General features: G+C 45.1%; 1 protein-coding gene across 1 annotated transcript in view; it reads right to left on the bottom strand.

The window, feature by feature from the left end:
- PPP2R2C (protein phosphatase 2 regulatory subunit B, gamma) overlaps window positions 1–7,011 on the bottom strand; it is a gene marked incomplete at its 5' end in the record, with an annotated part of 28,983 nt that extends 21,972 nt beyond the window's left edge. The window contains one exon of the mRNA XM_015424292.1: window positions 6,847–7,011. Within this exon, the coding sequence (XP_015279778.1) occupies window positions 6,847–7,011 (165 nt within the window). The remainder of the gene's footprint in view (window positions 1–6,846) is intronic.
- Between the last annotated feature and the right edge of the window lie 3,999 nt (window positions 7,012–11,010).

Raw genomic sequence — 11,010 nt, 5'->3', positions numbered from 1 at the left:
GAGCCGGGGTGTGGAGGGGTGGTGGAGGAGACGGGGGGAACCGGCGGGATGGGGGATACTTACCTCCTCCTCCTGCTTCCTCCTCTTCCTCCTCGGTGTGGAGCTCCCTCCCCCCCGCGAGTATCGCGGGTCCGCCCCTTGTAGTGTCTATTTCACAGTTCCAGTTGTGAAATCCAGTTTCTTGCATCATTGCTCTCTAACTCGGACATCCGGTTTAGGGGATGTATTATGCTGCTTTTTAATTCTGTAATTCAGTCTTTTATGTATTAGTCCTGCCCCCAATGCATTGCTTTTATAACCCACCTCTAATGAGTAACCCGCCTCTAATGAGGAAGGCAAACAATAAATGAAGCAAAGAAACAAATAAATCTAGTAAACTGATATGGGTTATCACTAATCATAACATACTTGAGAGTTTGGTCCTATATTAAGTGGAATAGGAGGGTTTTTCTTTGTTTTTTCTTCTTGTTTTTTATGCCTGAACAGCGAGGGGATGCTCAGGCACTGCACGTACACTCTCCATTCCTGACCAAGTGCTCAAGGGCTTGCCTACTGCAAGCAGGGCAAACTCTAAAGTACTTTGCATTGAACTGAATAGGAAATATGTCCTCCACAATCCAATGAACTATCTGTGTTCAACTGACCTCTGTCTTCTACCCCTTCTGCTTCTACAGGTGCGGAAGACTCAGTAACTGCCCGGCTGAGTGCCAGGGCGGACTTGCATGAGTAGACCAGATAACTGAGCCAGGAGAAATCAGTCAGCTAAATGCTTCTGTGACCCCAGAGCCCACGACACAAGAGAGGGTGTCTCTGCTGTGTGACCACATGATTTATTGGAGAACAGGCTGACACTCAGCGCTTGGGATGAAATGAAACGCACTTTCTCTAATGTATTAACAACGTTATTTTATAATAGCTAATAACACATCCACATTGTTACATATTTTTGCTTCCATAGGTACAGAAAAAAGAAGTGGGTTGACGAAACTCCCCTGAGTTGGCTTTCGTTTCATTCACAACTTCATCCAAACACACTGAAGCACCGTGGTAGTTTCTCTAGAAAACCTACTGTACAAAGGCAAATTGATTTGTTTGTATGCCCGGGACAAGATTATCCAGTAAAATGGATTAGGATGCACTTTAGTATTATTTGAAATTATGGCATGGAATATCATTGGAAGACACTATGAAGAGTAGGTTTTCTGTATATGTATATGTAACAATGTGGATGTGTTATTAGCTATTATAAAATAACATTGTTAATACATTAGAGAAATTGCATTTCATTTCATCCCAAGTGCTGAGTGTCAGCCTGTTCTCTGGCTTATTAATTGTCTTGGGCTGTTACCATTTATATTACTTTACGTGATTTACTGGCCTGGCCATGTCCCCTTCCTATCAGCCTCCCCTGGGAATGGGTAATTCTGCTTTGCTCAGTCATCCAGTCGCTCCGAAAAACAGCAGAACTACCAGGCTTCACTGTGCTTCTGCATCAGTCTATAACCTGGTCTTGCCTCATTCCAGTGAAGAGGCCTGCTCAGATCAGTAACTCGTGCAAAAACATGGAGGGAGGAAGAATCCTCGAAGAATGGGCAGTTCTCCTGGTGAAGCGGCAGGGGTCCTGGATCACTGCCTGACTGCTGTGGTTAAATGAATGGACAAACTGAAAATAATCCCAACGAGACAGTGGTGATGCTTGGTGGAAAGACAAGAGATCTTGAAGGACAGTGTGCTTCTCCTCTTTGATTGGGTTTCACTGACCCTTCCTGACTTGGGGTTGTTGTTTTTTTAATTTGTTTCAAAAGACATGAACAATAAAGCTTGAGACAGTCGTACAAATCACTACGGTCAAGTAAAGAATGAAAGCAGTATAACATGGGGACATGGAATGACACCCTCCCATGGCCCACTTAAACAATCAACTCCCCTTGTCCCACCTTTTCCAAAAATAAGGACCATTTATCTAAGGAACTATACAATTCCTTCTCACTCTGAGAAGCGTCGAAATAAACAGTACATTTTTCCAACATGAAATAGTCCCAGACAACGGAGAGCCAGGAGGCAGCCGTGGGCGGGTTAGTGCTCTTCCAAAATCGGGCTATAGATGATTTGGCAGCTGTGAGCAGAACGTTAATTAACTCTCCTTTCATTACAGGAGGTTCATCTGACGGCCAGTGGCCAAGAAGGAGCAATGCCGGGTCTAAAGGCAAGTCCACTCCTGTTATCGTATAGATGAGGCGTATAATCGACGACCAGAATTGCTGTACGTGATGGCATTCCCACCAATTATGGAAGAAAGTGGCTTTATTGCCACAGTTTTTCCAATAAAAAGGTGAGGCACGGGCTGAAATATAAGAGAGCTTGACTGGAGTCATGTACCATCTGAACAGAACCTTCTGAGCCGCTGCACAAACCGTCAGTGATCTGGAAACTTTGGCATGCATTTTCCAGATGTGGTCCCACTGATCCTCAGTAAAAGATCGATTCAAGTCCTTGCTGACTTTGTTAAGAGCACAGAGGTTATACTGGATCCAGCACTGCTGCTGGACAAACATGCTGCAAAGAACATATTCTTCCAAGTAATGCATTTTAAATTCAGCTGAGGTCTATGTGTAACCAGCCCCCCACCCCACCCCCAGGAAACCATTTTACTGCACTGTATGTTGCTTTGTTCGAAAGCAAGAAATTGCAAGTAGATAAATAGGTACCACTTCGGTGGGAAGGTAACAGCGTTCCATGCACCTTGGTGTTTAGTCATGCTGGCCACATGACCACGGAAACATCTTTGGACAGCGCTGGCTCTTTGGCTTTGAAACGGAGATGAGCACCGCAACCCTAGAGTCGGACTCGACTGGCTTTCGAGCAAGGGAACCTTTACCTTTACCTATGTTGCTTTGAGAGCCTGATCAGGCCGGGGGAGGTGATCTGGGAGTGTCATACATGAGGAAGAGCATCTGCCAACAGAAAGAAAGAAACGTCAGAGATTCAACGTTCTCAATAAGTCCTTGTGCAGCCAATGTCTTTCCTTGTTACAGATGGATGTGGTCCTGATAAGGACCACTGTTGTGGCAGCTCTACAGATGGGTAGGCCAATGTGGCACATACCCAGGTAATACAACCCATATGTTTACAAATGTAGTCATGTGGACGGTCAGATATTTCACCATCAAGGCTCCTTCCCAGCCTTAAAATTTTCCTCTCTTTCCATCTAACTCTATGGCTGTGATACAGCAATTTTTTCTGGACCTTTCTAAAAGTGAAAGATTTCGGAACTCATGGTCTGCTGTAGCAGAACAGGTGAAGGAGAACAAAATATTAGGGCAAAAGAGGAGGAGGGGGACGAAGTTATGCCAGTTCTCTGTAACACAACTGCACACGAGACTATATTGTGCATACAAGGGATGGAAGCAAAAATGTAATGCGGAGTACTGTCCAGGACTAGTGGACATGGGATGAATTGTCAGAGACGATGGGTGCTTGTTCACTGTAAATGTCATGACAGAAGACAGATGCAGAAAGGACTTCTTGGCAACAGCTTGCATTATCTTTCCTGACAACTGTTGATCATGGAATTCCTGCATGCAAGGTCCCTTTTGCCTCAAAGCGCTAGACAGAGTGATCACGGTACAGCTGGGGATGTCATACAAACGGGGAGCGGATGTTCATTAATCCCATGGGAGGGTGTGGACGATCGTCTTTCATGATTATATTGCAAAAACAAAAGCAGCCCAAGAGCTCATTAGGGTGTTTCCGACACAGTCTAGTGAGCTTCTCCCCCAGCTCCCTTTGTGGGGTTCCATAACATCCACCCCCTGAACCGGCCAACCCCCCCCCTAAGCGACAGACCTGGACTCCTCAGGAGAAAGGGACTTGGCTGCCCTCTGACCCCTCTTCCTCAACATCAGCAAGTTCTGGCCTAAATGTCCTGTCTTTTAAGTAGAGGTTTGATGATGATGATGATGATGATGATGATGATGATGATGATGATGATGGATACTTTAAGCTTTCCATGGCATGAAGTTAAATAACATCCCCTGATCACTGACTGCACATCCAAGCCACCCCTCCCAGATTCTACTGTGTTTAAATGGCTTGTCTTTTTAAATACTTGAGTTTTCCTGTGTCTTTTTAAATACTTGAGTTTTCCTGTGCCACCTTCTTTATTAAACAATCAGCAGAGGCTATGGGAGAGCTGGGTTCAAGTCCAAAATGGGTTGTGGTCATGCCACTGTCTGCTGGTTTCCATTTCCTAGCTGTGAAATGCGAATCATGGCCTACCTTGCAAGGTTGCTTATTTATTCACAACACTTATTTATTCACAACACTTTCCTGCCCGGTCAAGGACACCAAGGGAGGAGTGTTGTGAAGATTAACACCAGCACTTTGCAAAGGCAGTGAGAGGAGAACGTTCATGCCAAGTAGGGTTGCCAGCCTCCAGGTGGGGCCTGGGGATCTCCCGCTTTTACCACACTGATCTCCAGCTGACAGAGATCAGCTCCCCTGGAGAAAATGGCTGCTTTGGAGGGTGGGCTCTGTGGCACTGGGCCATGCTGAGGCCCCTCCCCTCCCCAAAACCCCACCCTCTCCTGACTCCACCCCCAAAGTCTCCAGGTATTTTCCAACCCAGACCTGGCGACCCTAAACCCAAGCCACCCCCAGCATCCCTCTAAAAGCCTAAAGGGAGCCCCCTTGTCGGCCTCAGTCGGCCCCTAAGTGTTTCCCAGCAAGCCTCATTGTTTTCTAACTCACATATCTGGAAAACAGAATTTAATCAATGCCCATTAGAGCCTGGTCCCTTTACTGGCATCAAATGCCTGCTTTTCATTTCAGGGTTACTGTTGGGTTTTAGTCATTTATGACTGGCATCTCCTTGGTACTGAGGTGTGGGGGGAAAAGACTCATCTTATTGATGCAAACCTTACTGTACAAATTAGGAAAACATTGAGAACGATAATGGCAAATACAGCCATGATTCTTATTGAATTATTATTTTATAATAAACTATTTGATTTTACTACCAACAACAGTCTATAGGATGCCAACAGAGCAGGGGAAATGGTTGGCTTGCTTCTGTTCCTGTCAGAGTAGCCTCATCTGGAGAAATCACAAGTGATAACATTCTGTGCATGAAGATAACATCTTTACATCTAACTGCAGGACTCATTTACAATCCTAAGAGTAGCTCTCAGTGGTTTCCATCTATTAATAGTTTCATATGTTGACAGGGAACTTTCGAAGAGTCTTTTTTTTCCGTGGTCTAAAATTGGAAATGAAACGTTGCACATTAATTGAGCCAGTAATTACGACTGAGTTGAATGTTCTTCAGATTGAACATAGCAAGATGACAGGCACACAACAGATTCCGGGGTGGGGCGGGGAATCTGAATGCTATCTGCTTCGTGGTTCTTTAGTGCTGCTGTTTGGAATCAAAGCATTCTGTACAGGTCCCATGGAAAACCCTTGCGAATCAGGGATCACAAAATAAATGTTTTTGCAGTCCTTTGACTATGACATCCCAAAGTCAACAAAAGTGGAGAAAGTGTTTAAATTCTGATGGGGGGTTCTTGCAAAATGGGCCTTCCTCTTTTGGCTCAGACCTACCAGTCTTACAGGTTGACAATGCCCGCCTCGCTGCTAATCACTTCCAACTGAAGCAGGCTAAAAGCAAACTTTTCTGCTTTTTACAGTTCTAGTACATCAGGGTACTTTAGTCTTTTCCCGTCCAGTAACATCAGGACATTAACAAGAACCATAAACATAAAACTGAACCCAAAATTCCACTTACAGTGCTGTGTATTTAAGAGGAGATCAGTAATACTAGACACAAACCGACAATTTCACGAACACAGTTTCATATGCCAAACAAATATAGTAGACCTTTGCTGCAATGTTTCCCAAATCTTCAGAGCAACAGATTAGAGAAAAGCCAGGGAAATCCTGGGAGGTGCATGAATACACAATGATGCTGCTGCGGTTAAGCAGGAAGAAAAACCTCAGCAATACTGACCCCAGGGGGCAGACAGCCTGCACTGCCCATCACAGCCAGTCCCACCCACTGTCCTCCTGAGCCACCCATTTCTGCTGCCGGAAGCAGGGCCAGCCACACCCAGCTGGCAGAGATCCACGGGAACCAACTAGGTGTTACCTGACCGCTTTGATCTCTGTCCCATTGCCACACGCCGGCCTAGACCTCAAAGCTGCCTCTTACGGGTTGTAGCGAAGGCAGGACTGGAGGCACGGACACCGACACTTCCTCCCGTGGAACTGGGCATCTCACGTTTTTTTGTTTGGGGGCCATAATGCAGCAGAAGCATAATGCTGAGGAACCATCCACTTCCGCATGTAACAAGTGGACACATTTGCAAGCCACTCAAGTGGCTGACGCTGTGCCAGTGGGCAGGGGCAGATTAAGGCTCACTGGTGCCCTAAGCACTGACCAATCTTTCCACACTGACTCAGTCCATTTTAGTGGTTGACCTGTCTGACCAGATATACAGTGCAGGTTGCAGCAACTGACAACTGAATTTGGCTCCATCATTTTACTTTTAAACATAACCTATGACACTGCACCTCGCCAACAAAAAATAGAAGTTAACCCTAGGGTACACCATGATCCATTTGCACTAGTTTTATTTAAAAAAAATTTTTTACAAGTCTTCGGGGGTTTTTTTCTTTTCACCCTTTTCCAAACTTTGTGGTGCCCCCTTTGGCCCTGGTGCCCTAAGCACGTGCTTAGTCTGCTTAATGGTTAATCCGCCCCTACCAGTGGGTAATCCCTGCCTACAGTACACATTTGGGAACATTCAGGACAACGTTTTAACGGAAAGGCCCCCACCAGCGACTCACGTTTGGAATGTTTGTCGCAGAGAGCGGACGCCCTCATGTCACAGAGCCGGAGAGATCCTTTGCTGCTGCTGTAGACGAAGAGATTGCAGTGGTGGGGGTGGAACTCAGAGGCTGTGATGACTTCGGTCAGATCCTCCATGTTGGCCGGCTTGATATCGACAATGTCTGAGCAGGAATATCACTGAGGAATCAGACACCGTTCAGAAGGAAGTGGTCGTTTTACTGTTTTTCAAATATATTTGCATAATGATTTTGCATAATGATTTCCCGCAGACAGCATTGTTTGGAGAACAGTTTCGCACGAAAGAAAAGGAAAAAGAGCCGAACCAATTCTATAGCGGGCTCATTAATCCACATTCCCTTTGTCTGGAATACTGATCTGCCCACCATGGGTTATGCAAACAAACATAAGAACATCAGAAGAGACCTGCCAGATCAGACTAGTGGTCCATCTAGTCCAGCATCCTGTGTCACACAGTGGCCAAACAGTTAGGGTTGCCAAATCTGGTGGGACTTATTCCTGATCTTTTGTCATGGGCTCTTAGAGTCGTAGATAAATTGAAATCAATTGGGTTAGATCCTGAAAATTTGCTAGAGGGAGGGTTGCAGTACGCAAAGAACTTAATATACCAAAGATTTAAGGATATTGAAGCACAAGACGACTATGCAGCCCTGCCTTCCTATTATAAGAGGCTAAAGCTGGGACCAAGTTTAAAGGCCGCATCTTACCTTGGACTCATAAAAAACCCTAACCATAGATGGGCATTTACTAGAGCACGGCTTGATGCGTTACCCTCAGCAGTACTTTATGGTAGATATACCCGGACTCCCATGCACCAGAGAATTTGCTCCTGTTTGTTAGAACAGGTGGAGTCGGCCTCCCATATATTACTCCATTGTCCTATGTATGACGAAGAGAGACAGCAGCTGTTGATACCCCTTCTCTCACGTTTTAAACCCTTGGCTAATTATCTTACATATGCCGAGGAATGTTTGATAAAGTTCTTATTGGCCAATACTTATGATTCTGTCTCACACAATGTTGCTAAATATTGTTATCTGGTAATTAAAAAGCGTAGAATGTACTGTAACTCGAGCCATTAATGACGGAATTGACCGGTTTCGTATTTTAGTATTTAGACTCGGTGTTGTACTATTTTGGTTTATTTTGCTGGTCTTATGACTGTTCTTAATAAATTTGTTGTAATTGTAATTGTTGTTAGGGTTGCCAGGTCTTGGTTGGAAAATACCTGGAGACTTTGGCGGTGGATCCAGGAGAGGGAGGGGTTTGGGGAGGGGAGGGGCCTCAGCAGGGCCCAAGGCCACAGAGTCCACCCTTCAAAGCAGCCATTTCCTCCAGGGGAGCCGATCTCTGTCAGCTGGAGATCAGCTGTAAAAGCAGGAGATCCCCAGACCCCACCTGGAGGCTGGCAACCCTACAACCAGTTCTTCTGGAGGTGTTCCAAAAAGGTTATTTCCGAGCCCTTCTGGTGATTCTAAGTTCTGTTAACATCTCCAGATCAATATTAATATGGTACAGCAACGTGGAACAGCCAGTGTGGTGGAAGCGGCTGGAGTGTCGACTAGGATCTGGGAGACCGGGGTTCAAATCCTTACTTTGCCAGGGAAGCTCGCTGGGTGACCTTGGGCCAGTCACATACTCTCAGCCCAGACTATCTCACAGGGTTGTTGTGAGGATAAAATGGAGGAGAGGAGAACTTTTTAAGCCACTGTGGGACCTCTCTAAGGAGAAAGGAGGAATGCAAATGAAGTAAATATCAATCATAGGTTTAAATCAGCTCCAAAGAATCATCAATAATAATAAAAAAGAAACACAAATAAAACAAAGGGATAAAATAAAGGGATAAAAAGGTAAGGGGCACATGCAGTGCCACGGGGACCTTCCACTGAGTGGGAAGCGATGGTACCTGCCTTCCAGGAGGGCCAAGGAGAGAACACTAAAGCTTGCAAGGGTAAAGATTCTCTGACATTTGGAGCATGTGAGGGATCTGGAGTAATCTGCTGGTTGAAGCCATTTAGTATATTGGAGAATAACTGGATGTTTCTGTTTCTGACTGCAGAGCTTGATCCCAGAGAGACTGTTCAATAACAAGACTTAGGGGGGGGGGAGGCCACGATCCTGGAGTTTTCCCAAATGATGTAAATAAAAGTAAATAAATGCTATTCCATACCACTAAGCCAAATCACTGTTGTACTAAGGAATGATAGGTGAGCTTTCCTAAATTAGATTTGGAACTGGCTCAGTAATTACAATCTTAATCACCCAGAATTCAAGTTCTAGATCAGGACGAGGCCCGGCAGCCACACATTACATTTGCAAGAAGGAATTAAGGAATCTGACCCAAAGTGACGCTCAACAAGCCCCAAGGCTGCTTGGCTGGGTGCTCTGATTGCAGCAAGCCCCATCTTCCACAGCATCCCAGGAGAGGGTGTGGGTGGGAGGTGGGGGAGGGTATCACATGAAAGACTTTTGCACATGAAGCTACCTGTGTGCAAAATCTCCTTTTACATTCTACACACCTGCAGACCTTTGCAGGGGAGGGGAAATGCTACTTGATTTGTAACAGAGCTAAGCATTACAAGTGAGGCAAGTTTGTATTCTGAGCAAGGTCATTACCGTCCTTGGCACCAACACAGGTTCTGTGCATGACTCACACCATACTTTGTGTTGTTGTTGTCCAGAAACTGCCAGTCAGCTTAGCCTGTTGCTTGCAATTGCAAAAGAGTTCAGTTGGGTTAGACGAAAATGCACATCGTTTGTGCTCACAATAAGTAATCTAGCGAAAGAGAAGCACTTTAAGTCACATACATTCAGTGGGAGGTCAGGCCCTGTCAGTTCCCCATTTCACTCCACTCAGGTTGCCCTGCTACTTCTGTGTCATAGTGCATAAGCGACAGGTCTGTCCTGCTCTGTTTTGCCCCCCCACACACACAAACACCACCCCAACAAGCAGGAAACACACCAATTTCCTTGTGTTAAATTTTATATAACACCTTTGCTCTAGTAGCTGCTTGTGGTATGCTGCTTCACGTTCAGAATTCTCATACCGTCATTACAAAAATAAAAGGAATGCCTTATATGTTGCTTAATGGAACGCCCTTGGAGTAGCACTGGGCCTTGCGTCTTTGATCAGGGGAAGGCTTTATTCCTTTGATTCCGACAGTCCTTTTAATTATTATCGCTACAGCATTATGCGTCCAATTAGCGTGGACTCCCATAGTTTCTCAGATAGTCTCTTCTATCAACATATATCTACGTGATAAAAGATCTTTTTGGCTTTAGGGCCCCATTAAAAATAATGAGATTTCACCTCCTCTGAGCTAGGGAAGGCTTCCTTCCATTCAATGCACTTCCAAAATGCCTGATTTCTTTACTTTGAATGGTTTCGAACTAAAAAGGACAGCCCTGCAGGGAGTACCTTGTCAACATATGAGTAACAAGTGATTAGTGGACGTTGTTGAGGATTTCACTGTTTGAGGTCTCAGAAATACACCTTTGTAAAATAAACACACACTGCTACGAGAATGAGAAGAACAATGTACTTGCTGTCACTTTTGTACTTTGCATTTCAAGTTCCACTGCAGAATTTTTACTCCCAGTAATCAGCTAATAAAGATCTCAGATTTCCCTGCAGTTCTTTCTACCAGCCATCTGCCCAAGCTTGGCATCATTAGAGACCATAGCTTTGGCCATCAAATCTAATACACTGACTGTCACCATTCTGACACAATCTGCTTGAAACCTGATTTCCCCTCGTTGCCACATGCTAATGAAACACGAACAGATAGTCCTTTCCTGTGATTTCACTGGCTGGCTGTTCATTGTCCCATTCAGTGGAACCAGTATCAGTGGAGCTGGAGACTTAGGCCCATCTTGCATCTAGCATTTGGTCCGTTGTTTTACAAAAACGCCACTGGAACAGAAAAAGATGCAGCTCAAAACCACATTCAAATACCCTGGGCCAACGCCTTACTGACTAAAAAGTCACCCCTGAGTGTTCCCTCTAAGCTGTGGAGTCTCTGACTGAAAAGTCACCCCTGAAAAGTAATAAAACGGCCATAAATCTATGTAGACAGTACCATAAAACCAAGAGATCAAACAAAGTGAAAGCGGCATGCAGTCTGGACACTGTCATTAAATCC

This window comes from Gekko japonicus, unplaced genomic scaffold (genome assembly GCF_001447785.1).
Source record: "Gekko japonicus isolate JY-2015 unplaced genomic scaffold, Gekko_japonicus_V1.1 scaffold2362, whole genome shotgun sequence".
Taxonomy (NCBI): Eukaryota; Metazoa; Chordata; class Lepidosauria; order Squamata; family Gekkonidae; genus Gekko; species Gekko japonicus.
This window is presented reverse-complemented; position numbering and strand designations above follow the sequence as displayed.